At 36.5% G+C, this 20,721-nt stretch overlaps 1 protein-coding gene across 1 annotated transcript in view; it reads right to left on the bottom strand.

The window, feature by feature from the left end:
• Positions 1-20,721, bottom strand: part of Itgb8 (integrin subunit beta 8) — an 83,920-nt gene that overhangs the window by 45,515 nt on the left and 17,684 nt on the right. The window contains exons 2-3 of the mRNA XM_074065138.1: positions 6,280-6,365; positions 635-809 (exon numbers count right to left, since the gene is read on the bottom strand). Coding sequence (XP_073921239.1) covers positions 635-809; positions 6,280-6,365 — 261 coding nt within the window. The remainder of the gene's footprint in view (positions 1-634; positions 810-6,279; positions 6,366-20,721) is intronic.

Genomic DNA, 20,721 nt, shown 5'->3' with positions numbered 1-20,721 from the left:
GTATGATAATCCTGAATTGTAGTTTTGTGTTTAAAAGTTCATTGCACACCTATAATCCTAGCAGGAGGCAGGAGATCAGGAGGATTGTGGTTTGAAGCCAACTCAGGTAAATAGTACATGAGACCCTAACAAAAACAGGGCTGGTGGAGTGGCTCAAGGGATAGGCTCTGAGTTCGAACCCAAGTACTGGCAAAAAAAATTTCATTATAAAGGCTCTAAGTACTTAGCTTAATTCATACCTCCTAACTTATTAATCAATTCAGCCAATGAATATTTATGGAGTTCTTAATACATGCCAGCACTGCTCTAGGCATTGGAGAAAGAATGTAATAAAATATGTTCCCTTTCCCCAGAGCTGCAGTGGAGCAGGAACACAATTGCATCACAGCATGATCAGATTATGTGAGGAGAACATATAATTATTATATATTGTGGTCAGGTTTGCAGAGTCTGTGGTCATACAGCTAGCTATGAGCATTACAAAGACTAGAATTCTGCTTCCTCGATTCTGAGCTCTCTGTGATTTCTACTACCAACAATATTGCCTACTACTTAATATTAAATATTAACAAGTTAATATGAGTTGAAATTTCAAATGAAGAATTATCATAGATTTATTTGAAAATCACCAAACCTGGACGCAGTTGGATTGACACTTCTCCTGGTGTCACTTGGGTATTAATTTCATTTTCACTTTGTATTATTACACGCACAGGTGGGTATTCTATTGAATCCACTGAGCAGCCTTTGATTATTAAATTGGAAACAGTATCACAACGTTCATTTTTTGATCCACCCGAAATGAAATCCTGTTTAAAAGAAGGAAAATCACTGATGTATTTCATGCATATCCTCTCAGTTACAACCAAAGAAAATCTATACATAGCAAATACCATAGCAAAGCCATTCCAATGTAGAACAAATTATGCAACTGTTTAAAATAGCTGCATGTTTCCAATAACAGTACTGGAAAATTGTCATAAATAAAACTTTAATTTCCAAATCTCATTTAAAAAGAAGAAAATGAATTATTAAATAGGAGATTTAAACCAAACAATTTAAATGTTGACTGGGCACTGTAAAACCATACCAACTTAATTCTTTCTAAATATTTTACTTTGGAAAGACAGACCCAAGAGAAAACTTAACCAAAATGGACCATTCATTGGTTCCAAATGTGAGACTCATGTCTCAGAGAGCTCAACCGGTGTGTTTATTATATACTGTTGTGCTTGGAATATGAAAGCAACAACTTAGAAATCACATGCCTAATTAAATACTGAAAGTTCATAAAATAATGAATTGGAAATCTAATTTCTTAGACCACAAAATTGCCCAACCTACTTCTTATACAAAAACAGCCTGAAAATAAGTCAATACACCAAGAAAGATGTTTGTGATGAGATGGAGAAATACTGCAGCTCAAATTCTCCTGACTTTGTAACTGAATCTAAAACTTTCACTATCATTCAGCATTGAATAGTTGATAGTTGTCTAAGAGCCATTCAGTAAACTTGAAATTAATAGAATAAATTTAAACTTTAAATTATTTTAGCTGAAAAAAATTATACTTTTACTTTTTCAGGATTTTTCCTGTGGACAGAAAATGTATTGAAAAATATGGCAAAATGTTTCATTATATATAATGTTCTGAATTACTTGGGATTTTTTTTTTACATATAAGCTCTATGTTTTCTCAGTGATCTTCTTGATAGTGGCTATTTTGACCCAGCATTTAATCATTCTTCCTTTAGTTCACATGACTCAGAGGTTTAGATTTCTAATCAATTCACCATCCATTTAACTGAATACTTATCCAGGGACAGTAAGTTTGTTAGTTGCTGGGGATATGGATAGAACAAGGCAGCTAGAGTTTTTGTCATCAAAGTCAACAGAGCACAGGTGAATTCAGTTATTAAGCAAGCAAATATAATCATTCTGGGAATCAAAAACTCAGGGGAAGACAGAAAGTCACAGGGTTATGGGGAAAGAGGACTATCAAGTTTAAGTGGACATTAATGTTGAAGATGAGGCCACTATTTAATTATAATTAATTAACCTGTGACAATAGTGAATAATTAGATAGGCTGATAGTAAGTAATATTCATATAAAACATTTTATTCCTTTCTCAATGTACAAAGCAGAGGGCTTGGAAAACTAGGGGCCACATGACAAATGCAGCCCTTGGCCTTTTTATGTGGTTTGAGTGCCAAAAAGTACTTTTTACATCATACAAGGCTATAAAGCAACAAAAAAGAGGAAGAACGTGCAATCAAGACAGTGTGTGACTGCAAAGGCTAAAAGTTTACTATGTGATCCTTTACAGTATGGAGCCTGAATTTGAGTGCAGGTGACACTTGTAAGGCAAGCATAAATAAAAGGCAAAAGGAAATGAGCCCCTGTTTCCAATCAAAATTTCCAGGTGTCATTTGGTAAATGGCACATGGTGACAGAAACATTAAATTTGCCTTGTGATCAATCATCTAAATTTCAAACAGATGTTTAAAATAATCAAAGCCTTAATTTCTCGTATCTAAATTTATCCTATCTACTAGTAAAACTTGGAGGTACTGAAGGTAAGGTGCAGTTTATAAACAAACTGGAGTGCCTCAGAGAACGTCATGACAAATACCTGCTATCATGTGGTCTTATTCTTTCAGAAAGCTCCAGGCCAGGTGGAGGTCCCCACTTTTTTCTTTTTTTATTTTATTCATATGTGCATACAGTGTTTGGGTCATTTCTCCCTCCTTCCCCCCGCCCCCTCCCTTACCCCCAGACTCCCTCCCTCTTCTTTCAAGTGTGGGGAACACTGAGAGCACATAAGGATTGTACACGTTTGTTCAATTTTTTACAAAGGGCCACTTGCATTTTATAGATGTAAAAAAATTCAAGATTTCAAATCATAGAAAGGAAATAAAGTACAAATAGCTCTAGTTTTTCTTTTCAGCCAGCCAGGGAGTCTATAATTTGTTTATACGCAATAAAGAAGGAAGGGTGATTAATTTACTGTAACTATACATCAAGATCTGCCACGTGACCTTTAAATGTCAAATAGTTTTGCTGAAATCGGTAAAATATTCTATTATTTTGCAATGACTGAATCAGCATGGCTCTCTTCACCCCACTGTAAAAACTAAGTCAGAAAAACACTGCCAGTTGGCCAATTAGGTTTGAAAAGGGAAGAAAAAGCCGAAGCATCAAAATCAAGAATGGAATGTTGTTTCTGCCCATTGTGGCCTACTTTCTACTTTGTATGAAAGAAAAGCAATTTCAAACCACACCCTTTTAATTTGGGGTATTTTGTGTCATTTTAATGTCTTCTAATCCTTATGTTTTCCTTTTTCTACAAGAAAATCACAGCAAATTCATATTCCAACTTTCTGCATCTAAAACCTGTTGAGAATAAAAAATCTGGGCTGAAGTTACTCTAGCTAGCTTTTTACCATTCGTTATTTCCATCCATTTGATATAATATTCTGGGTATATATCTAAAACAATTTTTTCTCCTACAAAAAAGTTCTGAATTGTTTTTGACTTCCAAAATTGCGATCTGAACAGAAATAAGCAAATTTTATCTTAGTCCTTTGGACAGTGAATGCTCTTTATATCATGTTTTAGGATAACTATGATCCAAGGTTGCCTCTAAACTTCTGTGTATGCCATGATATCCTGTGTCAGTCATATCAGCTAGAAGAGGAAGAGAAGTCTTCAAAACTTAACATGTCTTTCATAGATTTTAACAAGAAACATAAGTCATTAAACTTGATAATATTGATAAAGCCTTTTTTATCCTAATTACTTTTACATAACATGGAAAGAAAGTGAATGGACATGGAATGACAGATTAACATGCTAGATAAGAATGCAAGCAAGCTGGGTATACACTGTCTAATTTTTTACTGATTTTTTACATTTGATCAGTTTTGTAAATTCTATAAGTCAGGTTTATTTTGTTACTACTTATCTATTTTCATTATGAGCAGGAAAAGCCTTCCTCATCATTCCCTTTTCCTTCAGCCTTGCTGCCTGAGAACTCAGGAGTACCAGCTGTATCTGTGCCAACATGATTGTTGAGCTTCCAAAACTCCACAAGACAGTTTGCCTCCCTGTGATGTCAGGTCAGCCTGCAGAGAGTGGACTGCTCCTCCTGTTGGTGATAGGGATAGTAGCCAAGACGTAACACTGCTTGCTTCCCTGAGATTGGGCTATTAACTCCTCCTATTTTCCTAAATCTCCCCAAAGTTCTCTACAGTTAAACTCCTGTTTGTTAAACAATGACTGCGTGTCACATATGTCTCACACATTGCTTCTTTACATCTCCCCAGTAATGTGGGGGAGGTATAATCAGTATTTCCACTTTAGAGAATGGGAAAACTGAGTTTCAGAGGAATTAATATGTCCAAGTTCACACACTTAGAAACTGGTGAACTTGGGTTTGAATCCCAGTTTGTCTCTCTTCAGAGCCTGGTTTTTCAAAACATAACTTGTACTACAGTGTAGTGTGTGAGGGAATATTTTAGGACAAGAATAGCTAAGTGAATTTTTCAATGCTTTCCTCAGGGTCCCTGTCTCAAGGATTTTACCATCAGTTGAAATAGGTTTGCCTCTGCCCTTCCAGTAGCCACCTTTTTCCCTTTGGTTTATCTCTTTCCATCTGATTACCTATCCCTCTGAATATTAACAATCCCTCTTTCTGTGGCAGGACTGACTGTTATTCCCGAGCTGTGACTTTCCTGACAGTCACAACTATAAGGTAGAACCTGATATTACAACTGCTTGATAACTGGGCTTCTGAACCATCTTTTGAAAGTTCCTCCAAACTGTTCTCACTAGAGCACTCATTAGCCAAGGTCAGATTGGTACAAATTGCAGGGCTCTAGGGTTTTTCCTCAGTGATTCAGCAAGATCTAAAGTGAAGTACTGGTGTAGGATCATGAAATAGCAATCCAGGAAACATTCCTGACATAGTGAAACCAACAGGTAAACTCCAAATTGAAGATTATAGAGATAATTTAAAAAGAGGCTTGAAGAATGGAGTTAATTCTGTCTGATCTTTGACTCAAAGGAAGTGATGGGATTTGACCTAAGAAGTCTAGAGTTTTCCTCTCTACAACATTGTACCCTTCTAGGGAGTTTCAGGCTGTCAGTGAGAAAGGTTGATTTCCAGACATGGCTACTGTTTGGTAAATCCCTTCCTAGTCTCCACCCTGACATACTTCATAGAAGAATTTAATGCCCACCATCCTTGGCAACTTTTCAGCTTTTTTTTTTTGTCCTTAGGGATACATTAAGACAAGCAGTAACAAGAGAGGGTGGAAAGGAGATATAAGTGCAGCTATTGGTTAAATCAGAGGATACAAAAGCTAGGAATTTATGTTTATGTCAAGCAAAAAGCCCTTAAAAACCTATCTGTTTCAATTTCCAGGGGCTACATGAGTAATGGAAAAATTACTGGAGAATCTCATTAAAAAGGAACTCCAATTTAGTAGATGGCTTCTTCGTTGAGACTTATGTACAGATAGCTCTGATTGAAGATTATTGTTTTAAAAAAAAACCTCACAAGTTTTGAGCCAAAAAAGAAGGAATGAATTATAATTGTTTCACTGAGAATACTGTCATTAGAACTTGTTTCTCTTCATAGAATATAAAAACACTAATTTTGAACAACAAATATATTCTGAATTATTCTCTATTCCGTAGAACTTAATTGTACAGTTTCTCATTAACAGCGTAAGGTGTCAAAAGAAAAGCCTCACATTTTTTATATGTAAGTGAAAATTTGCTGTGCAATGATAGGAAGTGAAGCAAATCATGCAACTTCAAGTATTTAAAATAAAAACCAATAAAATTGCCCAATAAATCATCTTGCCTTTCTTTAATAAGCAAGTATAAGAGAACAATCCAACTTGAGTGGATGGGATATATACCTTATGGCTCAAGCTGCAGCAAGAATTTCACGCCAAAGCCTACTGAACTATGAAAAATTACTTTCTGTGTTTGCCAATGTTCTCTATAGAACAGATGGAAAACATAAAATGGCTTGCACTTCATTTCAAAATTACCATAGTTTTCCTAATAAAAAAGTTATACTTGATTCTATATTCAGCCAGTTTTGCTGTTTCCAAGCATAAAAACCAAATAAAATTTTCCTTACGCTCAGTGCTATCTTTTTTTTCCCTGATGCACCTTCAAGGCACAGAATATTGGTGCAATGAAATCATGCCAGAGAGAAAGTCAAGCATGAGAAAAAGAAAATAACAACAACAAAAAAGGCACACCTCTTGAACACACCATCCACATTCCGGACCCAGCGCAAGGCACCTGGCACATGATGCTACGTTTGACGATGCACATCTGTTGTCTTCTGAAATGGAGGATAAGATAAGCCATTGTCACGTTTTACTCTCAATTTAGAAGGTATATACAATTCTAACCAAAATACACTTTGAAAACTGAAACAAAATGACCTTTTTTTCAGTACATGGCATCAAATGTATTTCTTTAGAGTAAATCTGCTCATAGCAGGTTAATTATTAACCTAGATAGCTACTAGTTTTATAAGGTTGGGAGAAAGGAGCATGATGAAAAATGTGATTTTAGTCAGATTTTTTAGTTTGTCTTGAATTCTGCTGCAACACTAGGGGATCTTTAAACTTTTTTAGTATGTTGGAGTCTTGTATTTCATATTGTCTGAGCCAAGTAGGTGTTTTTTTGTTCTAAAGTTTTTCCTGTAAAAATTAGCATATACAGACATAAACTTAATGTACAAAGCTTTGTGGAGTCATAGTGAATGAAGTTTCTGAGAATTCTCAAACCTTTAAAATAGTTAAAGTGGAAATTCTGATTGTGTTAATGTTGATTGTTTTGGTATGAAGAACAACAAAACAAGACATAACTTCAGTATTTTAAAAGTAAAGTGGTTAAACTGGATGATTTGTTTAATTAATCCAATTTAATTTCTCAGATTGTATCACATTAGGATTATGAACAATCCCCTTTTCCATATATTTCTATGCTAGGCTATATTTTATTTATTTATTTTTTTTCATCTCCCTAAAACTTTACTTTTTTTAAATTTCCTTTATTCATATGTACATACAATGTTTGGGTCATTACTCCCTCGTTCCCCCCCCCGCCCCCTCCCTTTCCCCCTGCTCCCAACCCCTCCATTCTTCCCCACCCTCCTTTTCCCCCCACCCCCTCCCTTTTCCCCCCACTCCCTTGCTTCCAGGCAGAAACTGTTTTGCCCTTATCTCTAATTTTGTTGAAGAGAGAATATAAGCAATAATAAGGAGGACCACCGGTTTTTGCTAGTTGAGGTAAGGATAGCTATATAGGGAGATTCCTAGTATTGCTTCCATGTACATATGTGTTACTTTCTAGTTTGATTCTCCTCAAACTAACCTTTTCTCTAGTTCTTAGTCCCCTTCTCCTATTATCCTCTGTTGCTTTAAAGTTTCTGCATTAGTTCCTTTGCATTGAAGACATCAAATGCTATCTTTTTTGGGGGGGGAGTTACCTACCTATCCTCATATCTCCTTTGTGTGCACTTGCCTTATCATGTGAACAAAGTCCAATCCCCTTGTTGTGTTTGCCCTTGATCGAAAGTCTGCATATGAGGGAGAACATATGATTTTTGGTCTTCTGGGCCTGGCTAACCTCGCTCAGGATGATGTTCTCCAGTTCCATACATTTACTGGCGAATGATTAGATTTCATTCTTCTTCATGGCTGCATAAAATTCCATTGTGTATAAATACCACATTTTCTTAATCCATTCGTCAGTAGTGGGGCATCTTGGCTGTTTCCATAACTTGACTATTGTGAATAGTGCTGCAATAAACATGGGTGTACATGTACCCCTGGAGTAACCTGTGTCCCATTCCTTTGGTATATCCCCAAGAGTGGTATTGCTGGATCAAATGGCAAGTCTATGTTTAGATTTTTAAGAATAGACTATATTTTAATAGCATAGGTACACCTGGGAATTATTTACCTTTGCCCTTCCATTACTGACTCCTTAAACAATTAAAACAAGATTCAGTATTATAGACTTACACACACAAACTACAATGCAGAATAAGTCAAACATCATTTTTACTCATATTTTAGTGGATCAGTCACATATTTCTAGAGTTTATCCTTTAGCACAAGATGTCCTAAGGACACTGGAAATCACAGTGTGATTCCATTCATCTCACACAATAAATGAAGTGGACATCCAGGCTATAAGTTGCTCACAGTCCAGGTGAGGAGAGCACCTCATCAAATACTGTGTGACAAGCATTAGAGAGATTTCCCCAAGTCACTGTGGGAATACTGAGGAAGATGCTTCTAATTCTGCTTTAGAACAGTGAGTAGAGGTGGGTAAGAAAGGTATCATTAAGGATAGCTCCCTAAAATGAGTGCCATCTGACTTGTGTTTCTCCCTTTAAAATGTAATGGGCATTAAAGAAAAGTGTGTGCATCTGTGTACACAATCACATACAGATGTGTTAGTTTAAAGGGGCAGGACCACAAACTCCTACTTAATTGGTTTCTCTTTTCTTTTCTCTCAATTTTCCCCAATATTCTGGAATCCAGGAAAAGACAGTTATCACTTGGATGTGGGCAGTGGTGGGAGAGACAGAGAGAGAGAACTATAGTAGAGATACAGGGCAGTGAGCTCCCTTCCCTGTGTGTCCCAAGGCCTGGTTTGGATTAAGCTGAACACATCCTTTCCTAACACCCCTGATGTCTATTTACTGTCTGTGTCCCCTCCTACCCTTTGTCCTTGGCTTTATAACAATTTCTATATGCAGTATCCAAAAGTTGTTCACTGATCTTTCCAGATCTGGCCTAGAATTTCAGGAACTAAAAATAACTTATGTTTTGGGCTCCCTTCACTACCAGCTTGGCCACCTAAATACGAAGACTCCCTAACCTAAAACTCTTCCATCTGGCATAGCCTGCAAAAAGTAAAAACTGCTTATGCCTAAAATACTAGGAAGAATGAGTGACCTTTTCAGTTTTGTTCCCAGAAAGAAAACCAATGTAGGTCTGGAAATCAGCACACTGGCAGAATGTATGGTCTGACTGTGTCCCTGAAATTCATATGTTGAAACCTATCTCCAATATTATAAGAGTATTAAAAGGAGGTTGTTGGGTCTGAAGCTCCTTTTCTGTGAATGGAACTCAGCCCTTATAAAAGAAGCAACCACACAGCAATTGGCCTTTTATGACCTGCTGCTTTTCTGCCATGTGAACACAGAAGGTCCTCACCATATATACCTAGATGCCAGCCCCTTTATCTTGGTCTTCCTAGTCTCCAGAACTGTAAGAAACAAATTTCTGTGGATGGTTCAGTGTCTGGTAATTTGTTACAGCATGATAGAACCATGACATACACCTAACTTGGCATTTACTAGCTGGTGGTCTTGATCCCACTGGAAAAAGGAGTGAAGTCGATTTCAGTTCAGATGTGAACAAGCCTCTCACTCAGCTGGCAAAATTTGTGCATTGCCTATCAAGACTGCAGAATTATGGGAGGGAAGCTGCAGAGCCTAGGACTCTGGCTTTTGTTTCTGATGGTTGTTGGCTTCTGTCCTAAGTTAGCCCAGATTCAAGCTCAAGTCAAGATCTTGTTTCCACAGCACACATGGTACATAAAAAATTCACAAACCAAACTTTTCTCTGTATCCTCTTTTTCAAAAAAGTTCCAGAGCCAGCCTCAAACTTCAGACACCTAAATGTTTGATATGGACTTTGGACCTGTCAATAATTACCAGTTTCAAGGGCTGACATTTCTCAGCATCTACATAACTACAGATCCCATAAATGTATCTGGAGGAGGTAGCCTTACAGTTCCACAGAACTAGAGGAAGGCCATAAATTGAACTCCATGGGAACAGTGTCAAACATTATTTCTGGAGAGTGTCATGGTTACACTTCACAGAAGACATGCCAGATACACTTTGACATGCAGAATTTTAAGGGTTTTCTTTGTAATTTTAAAATATGCAAGTGAGTAAAATACCCAGCATGCAAATATCATACCAATTATGGCAATTCTTGTCACTGAATGGACAAATTATATTATGAATGCTATTAGTATGTACCAGGCATTCTCTCTCTCTCTCTCTCTCTCACACACACATCCTTCTATGAGAGAAGAAATCTTTACACACTGCACACAGATCAATGCACAACTGCCGTTTATAGACGCTGGCATTTGTCATCAATCTCCTGGGCTGTTCAGGTCCTTTGCCCTCCCATCCCTGATGCAAGAATGCAGGGAGGCCCCTTTCCCAGCAGTGGTTTCCTAGCAGCCCTCCGCCCTGCCCTGACATCTCACTACAGCGTGGGCCTCAGTGTTTCTTCTGCCTACTCTATGATTGTGGTGGCTGCCTATTCAGTCATTTGTCATTTGTCCAGGGATGTTGCATTAGACATCTTATTCTTTGTTTTCTAGAATTGAGTTTTTATGAAGGATAGTATTTTTATTAATCCTAATGAAAATTAGTAAGCCGCTGAAAGCAGAATGATAGTGTTTTAAATTGCATAATTTCAAATCCTTCTTTTGTGCTCTTCTGTTTTAGTCTTCATGAACCCCATGTCATTAAAAATGTGCTGCCTTGACAGAAGTCAGTAAATATTTCAATAGCCTATTTCCAATAAGTGCACACATTCTAAATAATTCTGTTCCTTGATCTATGAGCATAAGCTGGAGTCTCACTTTTTCTCATTTAAGTTATGCTGTGGGTAGCAGATGTGATGAGGTAACATCACTGAATGGTTACTGGGAGGGAACTCCAGGTTTTCATAGCACTGCCACTGAATAGCCATGTGCCTTAGGCCATTCTTACAATCTCCAAGCCTTCATTTCCTCCACTGTAACACAGCGCAAGCTGTAACCATGTCCAATTGTTTACATGAGGATGGAGTGAGGTGAAGCATGTCAGCGTATGCAGACATTCAACAGAAGAACTGTTACAGTGTTATTGTAATTCACATTTAGTTATATTAGGTACACATATATACTTGTATGCATGTATACTTTTATATGTGTGTTTGATTGTTTAGTTTAGGTTCAAAACACAGAAGATGTTATGTGTCTTCAAATTTGCAATAAATAAAACTTGTCATTGTGAAAGTCTCTTGGGTCATAAAGTTAAAATATAAAAAATGTAACTAATACATAACAATAGCTATTAAATAAAAAGTTATTGCATTTAGTCTAGTTCTTTATGGTAACTCTAAGTTAAACAAACATATATCTGTCTAATCTATTACAAACGCAATTTTTGGCATGACAATGAATTGGATTACTGAAAATCCCTTCACACACCTTCATTTTCTTCATATTTTGTGATGTAAATATTGACTGAAGCTGAATAATTTTTGAATTATTTCCCAGAATTAAATGCCAGTGACACATGTGAAATGACCTCTATTACTGCCTGCCATAAAAAGTAATAAATATCCATCATCAACAGGACAGAGCACACAAAAATCAGGAAACTTCATATTCATCACACTCACTTAGGTATGTTTTGTTTTAGATGATATTATTTATTCATTTCATTTTATGAATAGTTAGTCTGTAGTGCTGAGGAGAAACCCATGGACAGAAAAACCCCAACACAACATAAAACATAACAATGATAACAAAACACCTCTCCAAATCTAAAACATAACAACAGAAGTTTCTGTGCTTATACTGGGATCTTTCCCTGTCAAATGACCAATCAAGTGAAAATTATAAGAAACACTCCAGGCTTTTTTCTGTATAAAGTCTTTACATCAACTTCCAACATGATTGAAAGGATGTCTATAAACATTATCTGGCATAAAGAATAAATAAGACTGAAAAGACTATAGTCCCTGATAGTCAGAATTTATTATTCTAGATTCTCCTATTTCTCTTAGGCAGAATAATTTGTGAGAAATGCATTTTTTTTCCAGGCAGTATCCTTTTTCCTAGTTGCATTTACTGAACAAATTAAATTAAACTTGGATAATTATATAAAACTACTTCCATTTTAAAAAAAAGCAAAGTAAACACTGCAATAATTAATATATATTCTACTTTGATAACAGTCAAAACCAGACAAATTGAATACATGCAATTTTAGGGGTTTTTTGTTTTATATAAAACAACATATACATTGTATATATATGTGTATACATATGTACAATGATCTTATATAATGGTCTTATAAATGCTATAGCTACCTTCAAAATACAGAACTGATCAGTAAAGCTTTCTTTTACACAAAAATTTAATATATGCTATCATTCAATATAAAAATTAAGAAAAAAAGAAATAAATTGGTGTTCTAATCATGCAATTATCTAATTATTCCAAAGTTTAATTTGAAGTTTGCTAAAGTTTCCACCAAAAATAAAAGGAGGGAGTGGGTAGTTCAGCCTACTTCTCTGAAGATGAATGTACAGAAGCAAAATTTTAATAGGGATTTTTAACAGGGGCATTACAGAAAAGGAGAAAACACAAAAAGCTCTTTGGACAAGGCAGATGTGAATGGGGAAGCTCTAAGGAACTAAAGATGTGTTATGAGCAAGTTAGTGCCACATTATCTCAAAATAAGGAGGACAGGGAAATCGTACAGCTATTTCCATTTCTCTTTTTCCTCTACCTTTATCCTTAGACTTTATAGATACAAAGTACAAATCACATCACTTACTAGCATTTTTTTCATTTGCTATTTTACTTAGAGTTTAGAATATAGGGAATGTAACTCTACTATTGGAATAGACTAAGAAGCAGATATAATTAAAAGAATTGTATCTGTGGCAAAGCTTTAACTACCGAAATGATTTTCAGGCAACAAGTGAATATTTCACTTGTGCCCATATTCACTTTAATGTTTGTAGGTTGCTTCTAAGTTATGGAATCAGAAAATACTATCTAGCAGTATCACTTAGAAAATTCCTTTCCTTTTTCTCTCTTGTACTGTTTGTTTCAAACTTGTAGCAAATAAACACTTAGCCCATCATAGCAAGGAAAAATGAGTATCATAACAGGGAAAATCATTTTATCTAAATAATTTTTCCTCTTTTTTTACTTGAGAAAACTTATAATAGTATGTACATTTAGTGAAAACACAACTGGATTCTTTTCTTTTTTGGCTTCTCTGTTACCTGTTTCAGTTTTTAAGTCTGGTAGTCTGAAGGTGTATTTGGACGAAGAGATGTTATGATAACGTTCAGTTCTTACAGAGTAGTTCAAGGGAAAGGAAGGATGATGGCAGAAGGACGCCATAAGAAGAAATAGTCATCTTAGTTTCCCAAAGGAAGAACTTGAGATAGAGACTCCTGCCAAGTGATTACTGAGAAGGGAAGTAAAGTAAGACCATCAGGAGAAGGCGAAGGAGTTAGGCAAAGACTTTAGTGCCTTTGAAATCTGGCCTCATCTCTATTCCATCCAGAGTTATGAACAAAAATTAGGCTACATTGTTGTTCCACCTTGAGACAAGGGTTTCTGATTTTCAACTCTTATCAGATAGGCTTAGGCTAGAGGCAGCCCATTGGATAGTAGAGTGGAGTTGGAGTGGGCTGGCCTCCCAGACATTTCTGAACAATGTAGTTCCTTTTGGTGGAGAGCAATTCTTCTGAGGAGGTGGCAGCTGTGGGCCACAAACAGCCTGAACTCAGAGGAGCTGGGATCAGGGGCTCCATCCAGAAATCTGGGTGAGAGACACCCACATGTACTATAATGCACTACCCTGGAGAGTGATGATCCGTTATTGTGGCAGAGGTTGCTATTTGCCTACCTGTTCCTTTCTTTCTTTTTTATTTTTTTTTAAATAACAGTATCTGAGATTTGTTGAAGACAGCATTGAAAAGAATTAGAAAGCCATGATTTTCAGTCTCTTTTGTGATAATGATGGTTGTATGGCTATTTCCAATGATTGGGACGAAGCTGTAAGTTGCTTAATGGAGCTTCAGTAAAAGCTTCTCGGAATAAGGGCTATTTGCCCTTTGTCTATCTTATTCCTTTCTGCCTAGTACGTGGATGTGCTGTTTCAACCTGCAGCAGCTATATTCAGATCTGAGGGAACTTGTCTCATGTCAAGTCTAACCCATGTAGAAAGAAAAAGGCCCAAGCCTTTCACCATACCTTGGTGGGCCTGTCCATGGGGATTCTCAGAAGTGCTTCCAATGGTGAAAAGAAATTTAACCCAATCTTAATTAATCCATTGTTTAAAAAAAATCCTCTTGTTAGAAGATGAACACAATTATTAACTAATAAATTTTCATTTGAGCTTTGAAAGATTAATTAAGAAAAAGACAACCAGAATTCAGGCAAATGTTTTTAAAAGAACTGTTAAACCTAAGATTATTCTACATAAAATAAACCATCCACATCGAAGAGATGTATTTTTCATGTTTTGTTTGCTAGCTTTCCTTGGCAATGGTAAGATTACTACATCATAAGTTATGGGAACACAGGCCTTACACACATTTTTTTTTAAATATCTGAGTATTTGCTGAAAAGACACTAAGTTGAAATAGCACTTTTCAATGCTACTTTCATCAGATGCAAAGTCACTTATTCACTTACATGGTTCTTGATCAGATCTAAACCAAATCTTAATCCAGCAAATGTTGCTTTCCCTTTCTAAATCTGAGTAATTTCTTACTGAGTAAAATTTTCTTATAACGGCAGTGTTAGGACATAGCTCTGATATCTTTGCTTCTTTAAGCCAGGCTTTTTAGGGTTTCATTATATATACCCTTTATGTTTCAGGGACAAATTTCAACCTTCTCTGTTATGGCAAATAATGCATGTGATTGTAATAGGATGCTTGCTGGCATAAAACATTTTGGAGAGTAAAAGAGAAAACAAAAGAAGGCTTTTAATTTTGGGCAGGTTAGGAAATGTTAAGGCAATGCTACACATTCCTCTTGTCTGTCCTGCCCTCTTTGGGGCACTCCCAACATGAGTCAGAGTTTAAGTGACTGGGATGGCATAATTCAGAACTCTCGTTCATGATGGGTTTTGCAAAAAGGACCACTATGTAGCCATGAATGACATTCATTTGTGTTGAAACTGGCAACCACAAGAAGCCCAGTAGATGGGATCATATCAGAACTTTTTGTTGTAATTCATTTATGCACAGTATGCTCAATCTTGTTTAGAAAAATCTCTGACTGTAGTACACATTGTTTGCCTAGATAATTTATGCTTTATCCTGGTCATTTTTTACCTTGAAAGAGGCACTATTCATTATACTAGTATAACCAATGTGGACTGGAACTCCTCAGACAGGCTGAAGGCCAGCATCGCCCTGAATGCATGGCATTTTGGTGGTATGAAATGCGAAATGAAAACACTAAACAAGGCAATTTATGTACTGACTTAAAAAAAATCTGAGAGGAGAAAAAGAACCTCAGATGTTAGTGATAAAGCTCTCTCTATATATAGGCTGGCCTGGAGCTGGTTCTGAAGAACAGGTAAATGTAGAAATCTGAAATATTTTTTGATAATTTTTGATCACATACAATGTACATCTTGATGTATATTATTTGATGTGTAAAGCAGATAAAAAGAGCATAAAGAATAACCGTCATCTGCCCTTGAAAATGACTGTTCAGTTCCTATTTTTCCTTAGGTCATGAAGTTTCTTGGGTGGGCCTAGTGAACACCCAACACATAAGAGTATCCAATTCAGTTTTGCAGCTGGTTGCTTACCTGAGCACATCAGCTTATCTTCTAGCACTCATCTGGTGGAAATTTGTGAGGGAATGAGAGAGCTCAGGAAGAAAGATGGGGGTGGCGGTGAGGGAGACCACAGCATCTCTAAGCTTAGCCTTTTGACTTTAGACTTGGACTTCAAGAACCATCGATGTCTCAAGACTCAAGGAGACTCCTGAGGCCCCTCTGAGGTAAATTCTGCTTAAAGCTGCATTTGTCTAACTTGGAAAAGCAATATTAGTCATGTGCTTTGTGTCTTGTTTTAACTGGAACCTTTCCATACATTCCAACTGTCCTGTTTATGAGGCACACTCCCTTTCTATAAAAGCCAAAGTATTCACTGGTTTCCCAGTCTGTTCCTCTAAATAATGTTTTCAATTTAACATACTAGATTGAAAGTTCCAGAGGCTCTTCCTATTTTCCTCTCCAACTCTTGGCAGGTAGGAATTTCCTTTGTTCTACTTAAAACAACAACAACATCAAAACAACAACAAAACCCACTGTTTTTCATGCCCCCAAATTTATACACCTTAGTTAAGGCATTCTTTTACACTGTATCTTTTACAGGTGTGTACTTGATTAGAGCTACAAAAAGATAGCCTAAATTGTAAGAGATTTAATTTAAGTAAAATAAATTAATGAATAAAAGGCAAGATGAATTTTGGTTCACTTAGAAATTGGTTTTCTTTGGATTACATTTTAAAGTTCAAAAATGTTTGAAAAACTTGACACTGCCCCTTGAAAAATCAAATCCATATACCCAAAAGGATAAAATAAGGGAAAATTTAAAAACGTATATTTATCACAAGATTACTCTGTGTTAGGCCTCATACAAAGCACTTTATAATGTATTGTTTCATTGAAGTTTGTAAAAGTCCTCTGAGGAAAACACCTCTGTGCCCATTTTGCAGATGGGGAACTAACATTTAGAGACCAAGTCTGGTAAGTGTAGGGTCCAAGTTCTGACTAGAGTCCTTTCTTATGAACACTGTCCCACCCATAATAGAGAATGGCATAAAGACAATTATTCCAAAGTCTGACAGAAAACCCCTTCCTGTTGTTATTATTAGTGCTGTGATTAGTCTTTAAGTGATAGCTCAATTATGATTGACATGAACCTCAAGACAATTTTTTTTTTGCAGTCTGGAAGTTTGAACCTAGGTCTTCATGCCTGCTAGGCAAGCACTGTACCTCTTGAGCCACACCTCCAGCAAGATAATGCTTTAATACAAGTAGCATGTCATTACTTTATCATCCAGCTAAAATAATCTCACTTTCCCGCTCCCCAGTAGGATTATTTTGTTATGTAAGGGCCAAAGATCTCCCTAAATATTTCAGTGCCTTTTTCAAAAATCATGTTATTTCTATGTACAGGGAAACGCTGGGTTTTAGCGTGAAAGTCCAGGTCTGAACGGCTCACTGAATGCGTGAATCTGATTGGCTGGCACTTGCTCAGCTGGGGGAGAGTGGCTCCTTTTACAACTGTGTTTTCTCAAAGTCTTGCCAGGGGACAAAGGAGATGGCTCCGAGCTGCATGTTAATTAGGAAGAAGCACCTAAAATGGTGTTCATGTTGGCTATTTCCATTTGTGAATTTCCAGTTCTGCCCTGGGAAGCCAAATTTGGAACAGGGAAGAAGGCAACTTGTTCTTGTCCTAACCCTGCTGTTCTGCTGACCTTGACTTCGTAATTGAACTCTGCTGAGGCTCTCTGCTTCCTTATTGATGAGAAGGGAAACTGCTCTCCCTCATCAGGCCTGTGCTCATTCACTGAGCTGCGAACTTTTTAAAAAGCAGAGTTTGAGTTAAAATGACATAATCAGTGGAGAGCATTTGCTTTACAGCATGCACAATTCTGTTAACTTACAGGACTGTTTTAAGATCCTATTGATAATATGCAAGATTTATTTTAAAAGGCCACCAAAATCCCTATACTTGGAGCTATAACAGTTGTCCATAAAAGGAATGGTTGTGTTTTATGTTTTAACATTGTCTACAAAGAGGCAGGAGCAAACTTTTGGGGGATGGGAGGGTTCTGCTTGTCCATTGCAGCAATAGTTTCACAGGTATGTTCTGTCAACACCCGTGCACTGACACTTTCAAAGGATGGTTTATTGATTAAATTATATCAATAAAACCTGTTTACAATTAACACTGTAAATTAACTTAGATGAATATTACTTGTTAGATAAAGGATAATCCATGCCTTAGTGAAAAAATACAGTTTTTCTCCTGACAGTATACAGAAAAGCACTTGCTACATCACATGGTTTTTTTGGCTTACAGATACTTAGTGGTTAATTAAAGTTGTTTATCCCTACATGGTATTTGACTGATTTATGTATTCTCTCATTCAGAGTATTAGTTAAGATACTCTACTGCTCCTTTATATAGCTTGAACTCAGATGGTGAGATGATACAAATCTCTTCAAATTAAAAAAAATCATATTCTACTTGAAATTTCTTGCAAACTCTTGGCAGCATAGTTGATAGTGCTACCAATGTAAGATTATCATAGAAATTATTACTATTATTATCACTAGTAATACAAATATAATTTGAACTGCACATTAATAACATATTATATTCTGTTCTCTAAAATAAATTCTCTTCTAGCCTCAACGCCAAGGATGATTCTAAATTCTAAAGTTCATTTTATTTAGGGGCTCAGGCAAAAGGAAATTCTGAACTGTAATCAAAAGATTTTAACCTAACTATATCTTATACAATAGATACTTAATCTTCTATAATTCTTAAATTACCTTAAACATTTTTTGTTTTTTGGAGGTGTTACTTGGGGTTGAACTCAGAGTCTTGAGCTTGCTAGACAATACTGTACAATTTGAACCATGCCCCCAACACTTAAACTTTTCAATTATTATTTGTTCAATTTAATTTGATTGGCTGGGATTTGAAAAAAACTATACATATATAAAACTACATATATTTGTAGATGATAGTAGAGTTGGTACAGTCAGGAAATTTATTATTGATACTATGGACTATGTCCATATTATCCTTTGAAATTCTTATTTCATATTCCCCATATGTCCCAAAAGTAGTCCAACTACTGTTTTTCCTTTATCGTAGTTCAGTTTCACCCAGAATTCACCATTCCTTGGAGAAAGTTTCAAACAGGGTTTTAATATTCTCTTTGCTTTCACTGGCTACTTACAGAATTTTGCTCCATCTCCCAACACTCCTATTCTTTTCAGGTTTACAGCTCTGATTTAACCTCTCACTATCTTTATCATCACCAGAAACTTTTCTAAATTTTGCAATGTATTCAAACCTTGCCCAAGGTTTGCTTTGCCTTATTCAGATCACCTCCAACAAGTCATTAGAAATCCCTGATGGCAGGGACCACAGTGAGAATCTCATGGGCTCTGGGGGAGGGGCAATGGAACACGAAAGCAGGAAGAGCTCTTAGTCATGAAAAACTAAAGAGAAGCAGAATAAGTGACAAATTCAAGAGGAGTCAGAGGATGGGGCAGGGTCAGGCTATTGAGTCAAGAACACTAAAACATGGACTTGAAAGTAAATAGAAGTAGATCAGATACATGTGGGGCAATGCATCCCAAGCAACAGCTTCAATCTTAGTTTCTGAAGCTGCTTTATGGGTCTGTGAGTCTATGAAAGACTGAGTCCCCTACAAATTTCTTTCACCTATCTCCTATACCCTTCTTTTATTCATCTTTGGTTGATTTTCAGTCGTAGTTTTTTTTCACATTCATTATTCTGATTCTTTCTACTTAAACCCCAGGTATTTTTGCCCAGTCTTCTCATTTAAGGTATGATTCTAACCTCTTGTTTGTTTAACAGAGAATATGTAAGTAACTTTCCTTCTTCTCAACTCAAAATCTCTTTGTTTTCTTTTTTGGAAGAATAAGAGCTCTATTCCTTGTCAAGGTCATTTCCTCTGTTCATCTAGTGAATGACTCCTTTAAAGATAATAAACAATATTTTCTCAATTGTGTTTAGCCACCAGCATTTAGCAATTATTTTTTCCCCTACTGGGGCTTGAACTCAGAGCCTACATCTTAACCCTTTCTTTTGATGGATTTTTCCAGATAGGGACTTGCCTGGGCTAACTTTGAACCCGATCCTCGTGGTGATTTCTATCTCCTAAGTAGCTAGGATTGCAGGTGTGAGCCACCAGCACCCAATGGTTTAATGGTGCACTTGTCCAATTCTCACAACTTTTCTTTTTGTGACTTTGTCTATTTCCACAACTTTCTTTAGACTCCACACCTTGAGGTTCTGTGAGCTAACAAGACTAAGATGTACCTGCTCACACATGACCACCAAATTAGTGTTTTCAATTCCAAACTCACCCAAGTTTGTGTCTTAGATTTTCAACAGTCTGGTGGACATCTCTTTTAGATTCCTGATATATCTTGAAAATCCCCAAGTTTCAAAAAAGGTCGTGTTCTCTACTGACTTGGGTGAACTATTTCTGTTAATTGCCCATTTTCCCCATTTATTATGATTGCAATCTTTGTGGTCAGTCTATTTTTTTTCTTCCCTCTACCATAATCCCATCAGTAATCGAGACTCTGCGTTTACCTCAAATCTTTAGCATTCACTTCTCCCTCTTCCCACAAGTGCATTATTTATCATTTGCTCTGCTGTAACAACGTTCTTAAGTCTCTTAAAACCAGTATTTGCACTAAGTGCCATTATACATATTGCTGCCGGATCTACTTCCTCATGCAGTGTGATTACATTATTATCCTACTTAATAATAATTTTAAAAACCTCAAACAAATGAATGACAACAAAAACAAAAACTTTGGATGATTTCCCACCACCAGAGAAGTAGTAAAGTATACCAGTCTATTCAACTTGCTGTAACAAAATATCTCAGACTGGGTAATGTGTGAACCAAGAGAATTTATTGTTCCCTGTTCTACAGGCAGAGAAATACAAGATCAAGGTGACTACAGATTTGGTGTCTAGTGAGGTCCCTGCCTAACAGATGGCTCCTTCTTGCTATTTTCTCATTGGACGGAAGGAAAGAAACAAA

This window comes from Castor canadensis, chromosome 2 (genome assembly GCF_047511655.1).
Source record: "Castor canadensis chromosome 2, mCasCan1.hap1v2, whole genome shotgun sequence".
In the NCBI taxonomy this organism is placed as follows: domain Eukaryota; kingdom Metazoa; phylum Chordata; class Mammalia; order Rodentia; family Castoridae; genus Castor; species Castor canadensis.
This window is presented reverse-complemented; position numbering and strand designations above follow the sequence as displayed.